This window comes from Eulemur rufifrons, chromosome 30 (assembly GCF_041146395.1).
Source record: "Eulemur rufifrons isolate Redbay chromosome 30, OSU_ERuf_1, whole genome shotgun sequence".
Lineage (NCBI taxonomy): Eukaryota > Metazoa > Chordata > Mammalia > Primates > Lemuridae > Eulemur > Eulemur rufifrons.
This window is the reverse complement of record NC_091012.1, coordinates 20,728,190-20,745,911: the sequence shown is the minus strand read 5'-3', so window position 1 is coordinate 20,745,911 and position 17,722 is coordinate 20,728,190. Positions and strand designations below refer to the sequence as shown.

General features: G+C 47.9%; 1 protein-coding gene across 3 annotated transcripts in view; it reads right to left on the bottom strand.

The window, feature by feature from the left end:
• Positions 1-17,720, bottom strand: part of BCAP31 (B cell receptor associated protein 31) — a 28,246-nt gene extending 10,526 nt beyond the window's left edge. The window contains exons 1-4 of one of the 3 annotated variants that reach the window (XM_069462832.1): positions 17,651-17,720; positions 16,370-16,505; positions 14,827-14,927; positions 11,216-11,363 (exon numbers count right to left, since the gene is read on the bottom strand). In XM_069462832.1, coding sequence (XP_069318933.1) covers positions 11,216-11,363; positions 14,827-14,927; positions 16,370-16,461 — 341 coding nt within the window. In that variant the 5' untranslated portion in view covers positions 16,462-16,505; positions 17,651-17,720. Of the gene's footprint in view, positions 1-11,215; positions 11,364-14,826; positions 14,928-16,369; positions 16,506-16,727; positions 16,751-17,650 lie in introns of those variants that run through there. The other 2 variants (XM_069462833.1, XM_069462834.1) reach the window with 2 other exon arrangements.
• Positions 17,721-17,722: the final 2 nt, after the last annotated feature.

Here is a 17,722-nt window from a genome sequence, read left to right as displayed (position 1 = left end):
CCCAATGCCTAGATCAAGTGCTATTGTATTTCTTGTATTCTTAGAAAAAGTTGGTAGCCAATGGATGGATGGACGGATGGATGGAGAGAGTGAGCGAGTGACCAAGTGGAACTGAAGTCCAAAAAACCCCCTTGCTTGGCCTTCTGCAGCAGTGACCCTCAGTCCTAGCCACACAGGGGTCACCAATTAAATCAAATTATTCCAGGAAGGCCCAAGCATCAGTATTTTAAAAACTCCGTAGTTACCTTACCTAGATGTTGATTGAGACAAACTTTTAAAAAAAGTAAGGCAATAAGGGAAATGTGGACAGTCATTAAAGTTTTTAAGTCATTAAGGAATTATTGTAAACTTCTTGTAGGTAAGGTGTTATCATACTTACATGTTTTTAAAAATCCCTATCTTGTCAAAGCAATAAACCAAAATATTATTTTGCCTATAAACACAGTATCTGGGGTTTGCTTCAAAACAATCCAGAGCTGGAGGGCTGTCCATCTCTCTACCTGCAGAGCCGAACACACTTACCCCAGAGGGTCTGGATGGACTATGCCCTGGAGGTTAGAAGGGCTCAACTGCCTTCCAGCAGACAACCCAGGTTCCCACAGCGCAGATATAAGAGCAGCCAGAGGGGATGCTCCAAACCCCCACCTGCCTGGAAGCGGCAAATGACGACCCCTCAAGCTCAGCCTGAGAGCAGCCCTGCAGGTAAGTGCACCAAGTCTCCACCCCCAGCCAAACTTTCTCCATATTCGACCCACTTGGCCCAAGCCCCCTGCCACTCTCCTTTCTTGGTTCCTGGAGCTGGCAGAGGCTAAAGCCCTGCCTGGGTCAGACACCAGTGACAGAAGCTGTGAGGATGAGGGATTGCCATTGCCTATAAGGATGAGGGAAGCAGCCAAAGACACAGATGGGATTAAGAAAGAATCACTTCTAGCACCTGCAGTGCTCCCTGGACCAATGTCCCACCCCCAGCCAGGATCCTCAACGGAGACTGGAGGGAGGATGCAATCCGGCTCCACCCTGTGCCAGCACTGGCTGAGTAAAGCCTTTTGTTTGACTGATGAGGGAAGGGGCTTAGGGGCTTCCTTGAGGCCTTCCAGGCCCCTTGGTCCCCCTGCGGGAAGCCCAGGAACCCAGGCCAATCCCAGTTCCTGATGTGCCTTGAGGGTTTGGTCTCATCAAAGAGCAGGTGTTAGAGGGTGTAGTCCAGGGTTCCTCAGCCTCAGCACTATTGACATTTCAGGCCAAATAATTCTTTGTCGTGGGGGCCTGTTGAGGGGTCTTGTGTATCACCAGGTATTTAAGCAGCCACCTCTGGTCTCTAGATGTCAGTAGCATCCCCTGCCATTGTGATGACAAAACAAATCTCCAAATACTGACAAATGTCCCCTATGGGGGACAAAATTGGCTCCAGTTGAAAACTACTGGTCTAGACCTACACTGTCCAATACAGTAGCCACTAGTGACTAGATGCATGTGGCTATTTAAACTGAAACTTAAGATTAAAAGCTCAGTTTCTCAATCACACTAATGTTCTTGAGTCACATTTCAAGTGTTCAAATAGCCACATGAGGAGACAGCTCAGCTCTAGGACATTTTCCATCATGGGAGAAAGTTCTGTTGAACAGTGTTAGTCTACACTGACTCAGATTTCTTGGGGAGATCACAGAAACCTAACAACCCAGATACTTTTCCAAAAAAAAAAAAAAAAAAAAAAAAAGGAGCTTAGCAGAAAAGTGCAGCAGCTGCATCTGGGCTGACAGCAGTGATGGGATCTGCCCATGCAGGGTTAAGGAGGAAATGAGATCCCTGTGGATCAAGTTCAGGTCATTAAAAATCAAGGCAGGGAACTCTCACACAAGCATGGACCTTCCTGGGTCTGGCCAGTAACCACCACTTTGGTCCTGACCTTGACTGACATTTTAGCTAAGGCAGAGAAAATAGTGTGGTCCTCTGAACGCACAAAATCCATCCCAGCAGGAGCTGCCATCCAGACTCACTCCCTGAGGCTCCAGAAGGACTCTGGCCAGCTATGCTCCCCAGTCACCAAAGCAAGCACCAAGGGAAGGGGGAGGCAACAATATAGCAGACACATTCTGCAACTGGTCCACTGGAGGTGGTCCAGACACATACATCTTCACAAGGTGTCACAGCTCCTAAGACCTGAAAGGCTGGGCTTCCAATCTAAAAATCCTGGCATGGCAGTTTGACAAGTTTAACCTAGACACGCACCTAAGGCTGTCACCAGAGGTTCAGCAGCACTTTTATGTGCCAGCCCCTTGGCATTGAGTTGACCAGTCTAAAGGGGAAGAGCCCAGGTTCCCTATGATGGGCCAATGTGCCAAGTGCCACACCTCACAGCTGAGTGTGCAGCTCTCTAGGCCAGCCAGCAGCAGTGCCCTGGCATCTCAGAGAAAACTCCAGAGGAAGGAAGCCTCGAGGAAGTATGAAGAGGGGGGTGCCAGGCAGCAGCCAAAATGCTCAGAGAAAAGGGTGGGAGAGCACATGTTCAAGGCTGTCCAAGGAGACCCATGTGGCTGGTTCACGACAGGGGGAGGCCAAAGCAGAGACTGTGGAGGGGTCATGTCACAAAGAATCTGTCTGAAGCCTCCATGACACACAGATGACTGAGAAATTGAGCTTTTAATCTTAATTTAAGTTTCAGCTTAAATAGCCACATGTGTCTAGTGGCTACTGTGAACCAGTAGTTTTCAACTGGGGTCAAGGCGATATGGAGTCATTGGAAGTAGGGGTGATGGGATTGGTTCTACATATCAGAAAGGTCACTTGGCTGGAGCATAGTGGACAGGCTGGAGGCTCCAACTGGGGTCTGTAGTAACAGGATGCTGGTGGCCCTACTATATACCAGGGGTTCCAAGGATAAGGAGGAAGAGGGGCTAAGGAGGGAAAAGCCAAAGGCCATTTAATGGGGACAGAACTTCAGTTTTGCAGATGAAAACTTCTGGAGGTTGGCTGCACAACAATGTGAAAGTACTTAAGACTACTGAACTGTACACCTAGAAATGGTTATGATAGTGAGTCCTACGTTGTGGTATTTTACATTAAAAACCCCACAGGACCATGGGGTCCCATGGGACAAGACGAAAGGGCAGAATACCCCCAGGCTTCTGGGTCGAATGACAGGGTTGGGACAGTGGTTCTCAAACTTTATGCCATCTCTTACAGAAAATGGAAACTGAGGACCCAAGAGGATAGCAAGGTGCTCCCAGTCTAGAGTGAACAGGTGGCAGAGGCAGGACAAAAGCCTGGAACGCTCCTCTGGCTCCAAAGCTGGGACTGTCCCCACTACCCCGCCCCTGCCAGCAGCAGCAGACTGGCTTGTTCATGGGCCATTCCAAGGGCCGTTCCAGGGGCTACTCAAGGCCAACCTCCCATGTGTCCTGAGCCCGCCTCACTGGGGACCAGTGCTGCCACCAGGCTTTCTCCCCAACAAGGTTCCTTCCTTGTCCACTAACCCACTCATGTCTGCTCTTGATCTTGCCCCACTGGCAGCCAGAGGCCCCTTTCCAGCGGCCAGCCAGGTCCTCACATTCAGATCCAAAATTACCTCAGTCTCCTATTGACTGGGAAGGCTTAGTGACTCAACTCTACCAGTGTCTCTCAGATCTGTCCCCTCCATGTGCCACTCCTGCTACCACTGCCCTGATTCAGGTTACTAGCAACTCTCACTATGACGACCTCTGACTTGGTCTTCCTGCTGCTCCCAGGCTCTCCTGCTCCACTCCACCCCATTCAACCTTGCCAAACATTAATCCACACAGCTGACCACGTTTCAGCTCTGCTGGAATCCCCACTTGGCTCCCTACCACCCAGAAGTTGCATACAAACTCTGGAACCCTCTACCCTGTCTCCCGCCTTTCCTGACCCATCTAACTGTCCCTGGTCACTGGTATCTGCTTCTGTTCAGGAACTGAGCCAGTAAGACATGAAGAACATGGAAAGAAAGAGACAGATAATAGTAGTGGCATGGATGCTCTGGATTGGGAGGCCCAAAGAAAGCTGGATGAGCTGAGACCGCTGTTTACAATATCAGGGGAACAGGCCTGATGTCCACCAATGGGGAACTGGGCAGACACATAGGAGTGTGGAGAGACAGACAGTTGCCCTGGAAAAATGTTTATTATAAACTGAGTAGAAAAAAGTTACCACATTGCAGTTAAGGTCTGATCTTGTGGTGTTTTTTTTCTTTTGGAGACAGAGTCTCACTCTGTCACCCAGGCTAGAGTGTATGGTGTCAGCCTAGCTCATAGCAACCTCAAACGATCCTCCTGCGTCAGTCTCCTGAGTAGCTGGGACCATAGGTGCATACAGGCATGCCCAGCTAATTTTTCTATTTTTAGTAGAGATGGGGTCTCACTCTTGCTCAGGCTGGTCTTGAACTCCTGACCTCATGCAATCCTCCTGCCTTGGCCTCCCAGAGTGCTAGGATTACAGGTATGAGCCACTGTGCCTGGCCAGTTTGGTCCTGTTTTTAAGCAGCATGTGGATTCTGTAGGGGAAAAAACCCAGGTGCTCAGGTCAGATCATTCTAAGTCTGAATTCTCAGCTTGGCTGATGACCAGCTCTGGGAACTTAGAGAGGTTTTTGAGCTTCTCTAAACCTCAGTTTCTTCTTCGCAGGGTTGTTGTAAAAACGTTGTATGTGGGTTATTGTAAAAATGTTATATGTGTCTGACACATAGAATGCTTAACAAATAGTAGCTGCTATTATGTGCAGCAAAATCTGGAAAGGTATTAAGGCAGAGGTATATGTCAACAGTAGTTATAGAAGCATTTCATAGAATTTATTTTCCTGTTTTTGCTTATTTAAAGCCTCATCTTCCTACACTGAATATATGTGCTATATCTTCCTGATATTCAGGTATATGAAAGGGACTATTAGAGTTGTTAGACTCATAAAATTAACACTAATAAGGAAAACACTCAGGGAGGTCAATTTTAGCTCACAGATCATACAGGTACCTTCCTACCAAAATCTGGGTAATGAATACTAAGGGAAAAAAGTAGCCCATTATCTGATCTGCAGCCAGAGATGGGCTGAAAACAACTATCTAGTACCAACAGCTCCACTAACACGAGAAAGCTGGTATATCAACAATGGATAGGAACTAGGCATGGGCTCTGGGCTTAGCCGCTCAGAAGCCGTGCCCCTCAGGCCACTCTATCTCGCCTGGGCTGCCCTCCTCCGCTTACAAAAGCCCATGCTAATATGAATGGTTACTAAAGTCCTTACTGGTTTCAACTAGAACCAAATGAACCATATGAACAGCTCATGCACACACAGGCCAGGCCATGCAGCCACCCAGTCTTCCAGATAAGCCCTCATTTAAACAGATGAGAATATTTAGGGCGAGAGGCGAGTTGCTTATGCAAAGCCACACAGCTGCTGAAGCGGGAACGCAAGCCTCCAGGCTTCCAATTCCTCCGATCCTCCACCACTGGCCCTCCTAGAATGTGTGAAGGTGTGCACTGTCGCTCTGCACTCCTGTAACTTTCTCGGCATCCCTCTGTCCTAACTCCAACGGTGTGCCAAGGGCTCTCTGTGTGCTGGTCTCCCCGCAACTACTCTATATTCTTTGCCTTTCTGTGGTTATTTGGAGGGGCACATAAACAAGGACATGTAGAACAAAAAAAGCCCAGAATAGGGATTAGCCCATTTACTTACACTGTATCTAGGGCAGAAGTATGTGTTTGACAGATCCAAGAGGCACTCTTCAAAGGGAAAGTGCTTCAAAAAGCTAAACGGCAGCTATAACATGGTTTCTGAAAGAACCAACCCAGGTAACTGAGGAGTGTGACAGTACTCCAAGTGTTTTCAATGCATTTGAACAAGTCCAGGCCTAGATGAATTCTACCCCAGGCAGTGAAACCCCACCACAAAGTCCAGAAGCACTGTAAGCTGGTGACCTCCAGGCCATGGACACAGGAAGATGTGCTAGAGCAGCACCATCCACTTTGCTAACATGCACAGGGTCACCCAGGAACTCATCACAACTCAGGTTCTCACCAGCAGGCTTGGGGGAAGCCTGAGAGTCTATTTCTGACCTGTCCAGGTCCTGCCGAGGCTGCTGGGCTCTGGGCCATGCTTAGAGTACTGAGGTGTCAGGAAGCAGGTGCCAGCGATCCAGTTCCAATGAGGGAAATGTGCAGAAAGGGCACTGGGTTTTAACAGTAAAAATTTCAAACCAGCTCACATATCTTGGAGTAGGGAATTGCTAAAATCATGATGGCCCCCTCAGGTAACAGAATGTCTTTTTTTTTTTTTTTTTTTTTGAGACAGAGTTTTACTCTGTTGCCTGGGCTAGAGGGCTAGAGTGCCATGGCATCAGCCTAGCTCACAGCAACCTCAAACTCCTGGACTCAAGCGATCCTCCTGCCTCAGCCTCCTGAGTAGCTGGGACTACAGGCATGCGCCATCACGCCCAGCTAATTTTATATATATTTATATATTTTTTTTTAGTTGTCTAGCTAATTTCTTTCTTTCTTTTTTTTTAGTAGAGACGGGGTCTCACTCTTGCTCAGGCTGGTCTCGAACTCTTGAGCTCAAATGATCCGCCTGCCTCGGCCTCCCAGAGTGCTGGGATTACAGAATGCCCATTCTTAACAACCATTAAGAAGTGTGAGGGAGGTATACATGAGTCATTTGGAAAATCACCAAGATATACTATTGGGTGAAAAAGGCTAGTCAAAACAAGGTAAAAACAACTATGGCACTTGTAACAAAAAATTATACGTGTATGTAAAAAACTTATTAAAAAATTCAGAAACATCCCAATTATTACCTGTGGCTATCTCTCAGGATGGGATCACAAGGGAACTCACATGACATTTTATTACTTGGAAGTTTTTTTGGGGGGAGCTCATTTATTTTACAATGAACAAGCATAACTTTTTTAACTGGAAGAAATAATAAAGAGGACAGCTTTGCTTTTTAAGTGTTTCCTGCAAGCCACACACGGGTTGTACAGACATGAGGTTTGGACAAGAACATTTCTATAGCTAATATCACATAAAAAGACAAATTCCTGGCCGGGCGCGGTGGCTCACGCCTGTAATCCTAGCTCTCTGGGAGGCCGAGGCGGGTGGATCGCTTGAGGTCAGGAGTTCGAGACCAGCCTGAGCAAGAGCGAGACCCCGTCTCTACTAAAAATAGAAACAAATTATATGGACAACTAAAAAAATATATATATAGAAAAAATTAGCCGGGCATGGTGGCGCATGCCTGTAGTCCCAGCTACTCGGGAGGCTGAGACAGGAGGATCGCTTGAGCTCAGGAGTCTGAGGTTGCTGTGAGCTAAGCTGACGCCACGGCACTCACTCTAGCCTGGGCAACAAAGTGAGACTCTGTCTCAACAAAAAAAAAAAAAAAAAAAAAAAAAAGACAAATTCCTCAAGGGTCACAGCCATCAACATAGGATCTAACCCTCAGATCAGGGAGGAGTATGTATTTCTGGCAAAAATTCTATAAATGATCAAATAGATTGTTTGTGGGCGATTGGTGAATCCACACTGATATCTGGGATCACCATTTCCTTTTCTAAGAAATTGCACAAGCCCAGCCTCGTGATTTTTTTAATCAAGCTACTGGATGGGGCCACGGGAGGGTGCTACAGGCACAGCAAAGCAGCTTATACACAACTCGTGGTGTTCCGACAGCTACATGGGGAGGGAAGATGCGTGTGGCTGCTTGCACAATCTGGCCAAGAAGTTAATACAGCCACGTGCCTTGTCAGACATGCTGAAAAGTGAGTTAGGTGAGGCCTTACATGCTTGTCAAGGGAGAGGTAACAGAAAAGTGGCATAGACTGCCAATACCAGAGATGACAGATCGGGACTGTAAGAGCAGACTGCAACCATGGGCCCAGATTTAACCCTATCTCTACCCTCTGCATGCATCACTTTAGGAATTCTGTAGGGTTTAAATGAGAACTGCCTGTATTTGAAGCCACCCAGTTACATTAGAAAGGAAACTGCAAACTGTACTACATCCTGATGATGGTGGTGGCATTAACTGACATTCTGCATTTGTCAAAAAACTCATATAACTGTATGCCAAAAATGGTGCTTTTACTATATGTCAATTTAAAAAATGTCAACTGAAGAATGAACCTGGAACATCCTGGCTTAAAAGTAACACACAGAGAGGATGGGGCTGAGCACACACTCATTGCCTGGCAGCCTGGCTACCTTGAAGCCGCGGAAGGGAGGCGACCCATTCCAATGTCTCCTGGCACAGTTAGACAACACCTACTGTAGCGCCTAAGCACGGAGGTGTCCTAGAAGTAAGATCATGAAAGCAAAACCCAGTCAGGAGAGTAAAGGACTTAAGAGTCTGTGGGGAATAAGCATTAGTGTATCAGCTACTGCTATGACGGCTTCTAAAGAAACAATCTGCAGTTTTCTGGAGCTTGATAAACCGTGGGGCCCCAAACACAGCCCTCCAGGTAGCACATGACTGAAGCAAGCCCGGTAGGGCAGCTCCCTCCTAGCAGCCCTAGCTTTCACTGAGGGGCACTAACAGCTCACCAGGTTTGGCAGTCGCTCTGCCACTAACTCATACTGATGAGTTAAAAAGACCCAACCCCCAAGTCTTTTTGAGTTCCTGTTTAGCCCAGTCTTCCCTGCCCTTTATGAACCTGTACACACATTTATGACTCATTGAAAACTCAAGTCACATTTGAGCCAGTCTGATCCGTGAGCCCAGCTAAACAGCTGAGGATTCTGAATGGTCCCTAACCTACTTGCTATTTCTCCTGGTGGCCATTTTTCCCCACGTCTGCTCACCATGACAAATGTCCTCGTGCAGACACACAGAGGAGGTGGGGGTGTAGAGCAAGCTTCCTGAGGCCTCTATTTGGATGGAGCTGATCCACACAGCAGCCAGTCATGTGAGTTAGGACCACACCTAACCACACTGTTCCACCAGCATCCCCACACTTCAGCATCTGGTCAGAAAGAACAGACTCAGAGACTGCAAGTGTCAGGCTGAAAACCCACCTACACTAGATCTACAGAAGTCAGAGATAAGACTGAGAGAACTTCTCCAGGAATTCACAGTCGTCACCAATGATCCCTCCCTCTTTCCGGAAAGCATACAAGCTACTCTTTCTAGAACGTGGCTTGAGATCAAAGTCAAACCCTCCCATTCTAGTCATTTCCTCACCTACCTTCTCCTCCCTCTGGAAACTGGGGTGCTTGCCTATCTGCAGCCTTCCAGCATGTCGCCCACTCTGCAAGTCCTCAAGGATCAGTGGCCATTCCACCTACAGATAATCTCAACAGCCGCTGTACATAATATCATCAAGTCTAAACAGAGACTACATCATTTAGAGAATCTAGGCCCCGTAGTATACCCCTGCCCACCTGAGATTTCAATTCTCTCACTCCATCTCCTTTGTCCTCAGCCTTCTACTCTCCACCCCTTACTCAACACAGACATACCAAGAGACTGCCTTCCCCCCAGTTCTTCCTGCGTTTCCCCATCCGGAGCTTGCAGGAGGCTTGCACCGTCCTGATACTATTCTTAAAGCTCTAGATGCTTTTCTGGTAGACGGCCTTAGCTGTCTCTTTTTCCTCCCCCTCTGTGGACTTTTTCTCCTCATGTGGCTCACATGCAGTCAGACTCAGAATTCCTTTTTTGAGACAGCCCTCCGGATTTGCTTCCCTTTCAGTCTCAGACCACAAGATCATACTTTTGTAGAGCTTCCTGAAACCCTAAAAATCTAGGGTATGTGTCTGACTTCTCCTCCTCTCAGCCTTCTCATTACCTGACTTTCCTAAGTTTGAAGATGACAAGTTTGCAGATTACATCTGTGACTAAATATGTTGGAAAGATGCTTGCCTTTTCCAGCACTACCCTCTCCCCTCCCTTTCCAACTTGGACCCAGAGAGTCCAAGATCATCTGAGTGACTGAGGTTTTTTCCTGAAAAGCGAAAACCCAGGCAAGTAATCATCCTAATGCCTAGTGAAGGAAAACAAACCAGGTGACTAGAGGGCGAGAATCCCTTTGGCACTGAGCATCTTGAGTCTTTGGGCACAAAACCAAGTGGGGAATCAGCATCCATGAGCCTGGCCTCAGAACCCACATGCTCACTTGGTGCTCTGGTCTGAATGTCCCCCAGATTCATTTGTTGAAATTTAATGCCCACTGAGGTGGCATTAAGAAGCGGAGCCTTTTGAGAAGTGATGAAGTCATGATGGCTGCCCTTGTGAATGGATTTGCACCTTATAAAAGGGTTACAAGCAACTATTAAATACCTTGGGCCCTTTTTTTTTTTTGCCCTTCTGTCTCTCCCACCATGTAAGGACACAGTGTTCCTCTCCTCCAGAGGATACAGCCACAAGGCACCATCTTAGAAACAGAGCAGTTCTCACCAGACACCAAACCTGCTAGCACCCTGGTCTCAGACTTCCCAGCCTCCAAAACTCTGAGAAATACATGTCTATTGTCTATAAATTACCCAGTCTCAGGTGTTTTATTATAACAGCACAAATGAACCAACACACTTGGCTTCTTAGTGCCAAACCACACGGCAAGCACCTTTCCCATATCTTTGTACACCCTCGGCCTGAGCTTCCGTCCACCTGTCAGCCAGGCCCTGCTGACTAGAAGCCCTGTGTGAAGCAGGAGGCAGGGAACAGAGTCCTAGACCCAAACAGATGCCTTCTACTGGTCCAGCCTTGCCCAGCTAGCTACCCCCTTGTCCCTGATCAAGACACTTAGTCTTGAAAAAAAAAAAAAAAAAAAAAAAAAAAACCACCAGAAATACTCAAGCCACCATAGAGCAACATATGACCCCATTATAGGTTTCATCTTGGCAGGCCCTGCAGAAAGGCTTGGACCCAACACCTTTGGGCCATTTATACTCACTGCCCCAAAGTCAGAACCCCACACAAAACGCCACTGTTCAATTGTTCTCTTGTGAGCGGGGCTCCAGAGGAAAGGCCTTGCCATTTACTTCAAGCTCCAATGCAAACAGAGTATGAGAGCATGTGATGTCTTAGGGTCTTCTGACATTCTGGTCATCCCTCTCCCACTCTCCATGCTGCCTTTGAAGGTCAGGGGGGAACTGTGTGACTTCCCTAACACAGACAGGACCTCTGGGTCTAGGCCATAGACTGAGGAGTAGTCAAAGCACCTCCATGTCCCTGGCTAGCCCAGGGCTCCCTTCACAACCCTTGGCCCCTCCCCACTCACAAGGACAGCAGCAAGGAAAAGCCAGCAATGTAGAGATTCCTCTGGGCACGGAAAAGCTTCATGTGGAAGTGTTCCATGGCCCCAGGGTTGTTCTGGAGGTTCACCTTTTCCGTCACATCATCATACTTCCGAATTTCACGTACAGCATCTATGGTGGAGCAGAGAGGAGACACAGGTGTTTAGCTGCCACTTTGGCAAGACTGGGCTGCACAACGGAGACAGGTACCATGAGACGGGTTGGCCTCATTTCCCTCAAATCCATCTCCCCAGTTATTCGCACTCCTACACACACACACATGCACACATGCACCTACCTTGTGAGGTGCTTTATCAGGAGCTTCCGCCCTCAGACCCATTCTCTCCTCCAGCTTTTCATGTGGCCCCATTCTGCCTAGACCACAAGGTTACTCTACAGTTCAAGATGCTAACCAAGCCTAAGGCATTGCTGGCATCAGGGCAGCTTCCTCTTCCTATGGTGCCCCCAACCGCACCTTGTTCTGTTTATCCCGAGTTGGCCCATCAGCCATCCCATGATAAGCCAGGTTGGTCTTATTCACAGAAATGCCTGCCCAGGAGGCATGACCCACAGGAGGCCTGCTAGAGGGTCAGGGATTCTGCTCCTAAGCTTTACAATGGGCTTTATTCTTTAAAATGTTTTATTCTGATTACAAAAGGAATCTGTGCTTATCAAAAGTTCACACACAGCAGAAACACAGAAAGGGAAAGAATCCCTTAACATAGTCACCTCCACCAGTTTATATGATAAGAATGTGGCCACCCTATCTAAAGTCACTTTCAGTCCATTAAACTATGTTATTGGCTTTATAATACACACCTAATCTTTAACACATGTTTTTGTGTTTGTCTCCCCCAAACTAGACAACAAACTCCAAGAGAGCATAAGTCTTTTGTACTAGGTCCCAAGGGCCTAGCATAGTTCTAGGCACAGAGTGGGCATTCAAATAACCGTTAAGTAAGTGAATAGCCTTGGCTCTTGAAAGACCCACTGCTAGAAATATACTGCTCCAGTTACAAAATCTATTTACATGGACACATTTGTCTGTAATGTAGAAATGGAACCACACCAAACCTACTGCTTTCTCTCGTTTACCCTGAGACATCTTTTTAAGTCAGTACACAATGATCTACCTAAAGGCTCTTAATAGACCCTGATGTGAGAGGGACAAGACATCATGGCATGGGTATGGTTTGGTTCTTAATGTCTGGTTTTAGACTTCTTGGTTTTTAAGCTGATCTTGTATTATAAAACTCTGCCTACCCTTCCTAGTGTCTTTGTGTTAAATCTGTACCATGAAGCAAGCACTCCCAAACGTTGCCAGCAGGGGTATAAATCACAACACACCTGCTAGACAATGTAAAATGCTCATACCATGAGGTCCAGCAATTCCACCCCTATGAATTTATCCCACAGAAGCATTTGCATACATCTGCAATGATACAAAGATGCTTACAATGGAGGAATTAAAGTATGGTACAACCATGAGACAATATTATATAATCTTTAAAACGAATGTAATTGTTGTAAAAAGACATCTAAACATTTTAATAAAGATGTCAGCATGGAAATGCACAACAAAGTATTCATGATGGTTACCTGTGGGACATGGGATTACAGGGGATTTTAACTTTCTAAGTTCAATTTTCGAATCTTTAAAAATAACTGTGCATTATTTTTGTAAGCAGAAAAAAAAATAAAACACGTTTTCTTATACCGTCACCTGCATCCAGGAATCCCACCATCCTCACAACCATCTTGGCTGATAGCCAAGAGGAGACTGGGGATGGGGGACACTCAGCAACACTAGCCTAAGTACCACAGCAGAACACCGCCCTCCCTATCCCTGGCCTCAGCCCAGGTGAGTGGACCCTGCATCCTCCAGGCAGATCTGATTGAGGTCCCTCTGAGGGAAGGGAAGGGGCTGTCCAGGGCTATAGCTTGAGCTGGTTATGCCAGTACCTTTCCTTAGTATCTCCTAGTAACTAACACTTATATTTGTAGAAGACTCTGCAGATCTTTCTAGATTATGCTTCCTAACATGAGGGTAGGAAGCAGCCAGTCATCACAGCCATGTCTCTCTAGAACTTCCAAGCAGTTCCCTGATCCAAAGAAGAATGAACGCTTGTTTTGCCAACTACTATTCCACAAAGGATCTCTCTGGCCCACTAAGCTGCACTCAGAAAGAGACACATCTGTGGTTCTGATTTGGGGAAGAGGCAAGGCCCTGAGGGAATAATCCTTAGCAAGGTCCCTCCTTTCCCCAATTCTTGTTCCCACCCCAAACCCAAAAACAAAAACACACATGCTCAGTTCAAATACTGGGTAGCCTGACTTTTCGTGGAGCTGAGCCCCAGGGACAACACGCATATCACCTACCCACTCCTGGCTCGGAGGCTGCTTAGGGAGAGAACTCTGATTGGAAAGAGCTGCCTCTTGCCACCTATTTCAAGAATAGTGAGGTATTCAGACAGCCTGCAGCTACCCCATGTGGCTGGGAACTGGTAGGCCACGCCTGACCTGTTCAGAGGCAGTCCTGCCTAAGCACATCCTGTCAGGCTCCGAGACATCATGAAGGAAAAATGTCTAATGCAGCAGCTAGCGGGTGGTGCTTTGCACATTCTCCTGAACCAAAGCGCCCCCACCACCACCCACCACCCCCCGCTGCATTTCTGCTGAGGACCCAGGGGGAGAGGAGTGCTCCATGCCTAAGCGGGCATCACAGTTCTAAGACAAGACCGCTGTCCATAGCAAAGCCAAGCTAATACTTTGTAGTCCAAGCAGAGGAACATATTGACCACTTACTTACCACAGCAAAACAACAAACATCTAATCAGACAAGAGCTTTATTCATTTCTCCTGTCTCTAAATGGTCACACCACCACCTCATCATAAAATGTTCACCTTCCATCTTAACACCACCGGGCCCCTGGACCAGTTTATCTTTCAAGCCCCTGCTGGTATGCACCTCAATGTTCAGGCTTATAGAACTACAGAGCTGGAGGGACCCAGAAAAACCTAAAGTCTAGCCCAGATCCAGAGAGGTCTGGGATTTGTCCCCAAGTTATGCTGCCAGATATCTAGGTCTCCCTCTGCCCCTCATACTACAGGACAGGACTTTCCTTCCCAGCTAGGCTCACTGTCTACCTGACTGCTCAGTCCCCTATTAGAGGCCCAGTTTTAAGCATCGAGGGAAAAGATTAACACTGTTGTTTAAGTGACTGGGTGTCCCAGGGGTCCCAGGTGAGCAGCACTACTTACAGTAAGGTAATGGACCAGTTAGCTTCTCTCAGCTTCGAGTTCTAGAAAGACCCGAGGAGCACCTCAGAAATGCAAGGTGGTCATCATAAGGGTGCATAAAGGCTGTGTGCTATAAGCCCCTGCCCACTGCTAAAAGCACCTCTCAAAGTAAAGGCCCTGCTAGCAGTCAGCAGTATGGATGAAGAACATCTCCTCCCCAAGAGAAAGACAGGAGGCATTTAAACAGTCTGCCTCTGAGAAGCCAAACCTTTACACTATACACGAAAAATGGCACAAGGATTTGCAGCAGGGGCCAGGGTCTAGATCAGGTGGCCCTCAGCCACAGCTCACTCACCGATGACCAACAGCACGAGGATGACAATGAGAACCACGAAGAAGGTATTGCCATAGGTCACTACCAACTCCACCAGGCGGGATTTGAAAACCTTCTGCCATCTGTAAAGAAGATACAAGGATGGGGCTGAAGAGAAGGTACATACACTTGGGATCCAGGGTCCAGAGCAGAGCAGAAATCCAGCTTTGTACTCTTCTCCAATGGCCCAATGCCCATTCGCAGTCAGCCTCAGTTGCTTGCAATTCTCCAATTTATGACATCCACTCAAGAGTGTTTAAACAAAAAGGATACCTGTCCATATATATAAAAATGTCTACAAAACCAGTCTTAAACACTTGTAGTCTCTGAGGAGGGAAACTTACTTTTCAATTTACTCCCCTTCGTAGTATTCAAAATGTTTGACTGACATACACACCCACACACTATTTATCTTTCCACACAACAAATCTTGGCTCATCTGCACCCCAACCACCCCGGATTATTATAAAACAGACCCTAGACCTCCCATCATTTCCATCCACAAATACTTTAGGATGTAGCTCTAAAACAGAAGAGCCTTCAGAAGTGTTTACATATTGTAAAAATCAACAAGAAACCCTCATTATCAGTGCCAGAGTTCAAAAGTCCAATCATTGAATTTTTAACAGTTTGTTTGAATTGGGACCCAACGAGGTACTGATTTGGCATTTGGTAGATAAATGTCATAAGTCCCTCTTATTCTGTAAGTTCCCCCTTCTTTCTCCCTCTTTTGTTTTCTTTTCTAATTTATTTTGTGCAGAGACCAGGTTGTCTGTCCTACAAAGCTTCCCAGATTGCAGATCCAAGAGGCCCTCTGTTTCTGTGTTTCCTCTAAATTGTATGCAAGTTTGGTTTTTGGCAAGAACATTCCTTCAGTGGTATTTCATACTTACTATGGTACCGCATCAAGAGTATATTAAAAAACAGTTTTTAAAAATACCTGTGGAGACAGCCTTATTTGTAATATTCTAATTTAAACAGAGATAATGTGTTTATATGTATGTAATTAAAAATTAATTTCCAATTAACTGTTTACATGTCCTCTGTTCATTAGAAGACAATATGGCTTCATCCTTCATAGGCTTACTAATGCTCACAAGGCTACTACTACACAAACGCCAGTGAGACAAGTTAGGAGGACAGGAGTCACCAAATCTGCAATAATGTAACCCAGTGTTGCAAGTCTTCCAGATCCTACATTGCCATCCCCCACACTCCAAGGACCCAAGAGTAGGTGGGAGGGCATCATTTCCAGCACCGTAACTAGAGATAGATCTTCCCTTTGGGGCATTCTGAAGACCAGAAGGCAGGGTCCACAGGAAAGGAACTCAGCAAGCCATGACAAAGTAAAACCATGTGGAGCACTGGCAATAATAAACACAACTGCTGCCACCCTCACCCCAGACAGGTTCTACCTGTTCCATCTGGCTCCAATTCCAGGGCCCACCAACTCTGCACACAGGAGCCACAGGGCCTGGCAACAGGCACCCTCCGCTTACTTGTCTGCCTGCTCTACAGACCGTACCTTTTGGGAGAAATGAAAGGAATGCAGAGAAGCAGCACAGCAAAGACCTCTGCGTAGAGGAAGGTGGCAACTGCAGTCCACTGCAGACTCATCCTGTTGCTAAAAGGTTTCCCACAGAGAGATGTGAGCTTGTTTCCTGGCAGGGCAAAACAGAAGGAACAGGAGTTATAAAAGCTGAGCAGCCAATGACATGCAATTCAGGTACCCTGAGAGGCTGGGACGGCCACTCCTCACCCTGAACCCCAGAACTCTACTGTAGAGTCTTTTAAGTGCTGGACTGGATTAAGCAGGGCTCCTTGCTCAAAAGTGTTCAAAGGCCCCACAAACTTCCGCTTCCTGGGACTGAGTTACTTGCTACCCCCCAACATGTGTGTTAACGTGTCCAGAGCCACCTTTCCTGACAATTCCTTTCCCCAGGGAGTCCAAGAGATTCCTTATGCCTGTTTAACTGGGAAAGCGTTTTTCGTAAAGAATAGCACACGACAAACAGGAGGAAATCCTCAACACCCATCAGGCCCGCTCCCCTCCCAGCCAAGCGGAGCTGTGCCGCAGAGGTTGGGCGTTTTTCAAATTCCTGCTACCAGCCAGCCCCAGGACTGCAGTGTTTCAGTAACCGCACCTTCTCCAAAAGCTGCCGACGCCCCCGTCTCCTCCCAACCCCGGGGAAACCAGAAGGCCCTTCCCTCCCAAGCCCTTCCAACGGCGCCGAGAGAAAACCAGCAGCCTCCCTCTTGGGCCGCATCAGGGGCTAAAAAAGCCTTCCAACTGACGGCCGATTCTGTCTCCGATGGGGCGTGAGGCCTCAGGGCGCCCCGAAAAGGTCCGTAAGAGCGACTCCTAGAGGGCAGGAGTCGGGGCCAAGATCAAATGCAGGTCTCGGCTGAGCACCTCAAGGCCCCAGCTAGAGAAAGTTCTAGAAAAAGCAGTCTCCTCAGCAGCCAGAAGAGCCCTCTCAGTAACCCCAGTGGGCCACAGCGTCCACTCAGCTCGAGAGCCGACCGCGCAGCACTAGGGGGCCCCCCACGTGGCCCTGGCCTGGCACACGCTCCCCGAGGCCCACCCCGGCGGCACCTCCTGGTGGGACTTCACCGCCAGCCCTCGCACCCCACCCTCGCGGCCCCAGAGCCTGGCTCCTGAAGGCGCCGCCCCGATTTCCCTTCGCTCGGCCTGCCCGCACTCCCGGGTCGGCCATGGGCCCCGAGACTCCCCGGACCCCCCGGTCTCTCCGCGCTGCTCGCCTCTCTCCCTCGTCGAGGGGCCGAGGGACCGGACCCGGCTCACCGAGTTTCCCACAGTCACCTCGCACGTCCCGCTGCAGCAGCCAAACTCTCCCACCACAGCCCAGGCCCCGCC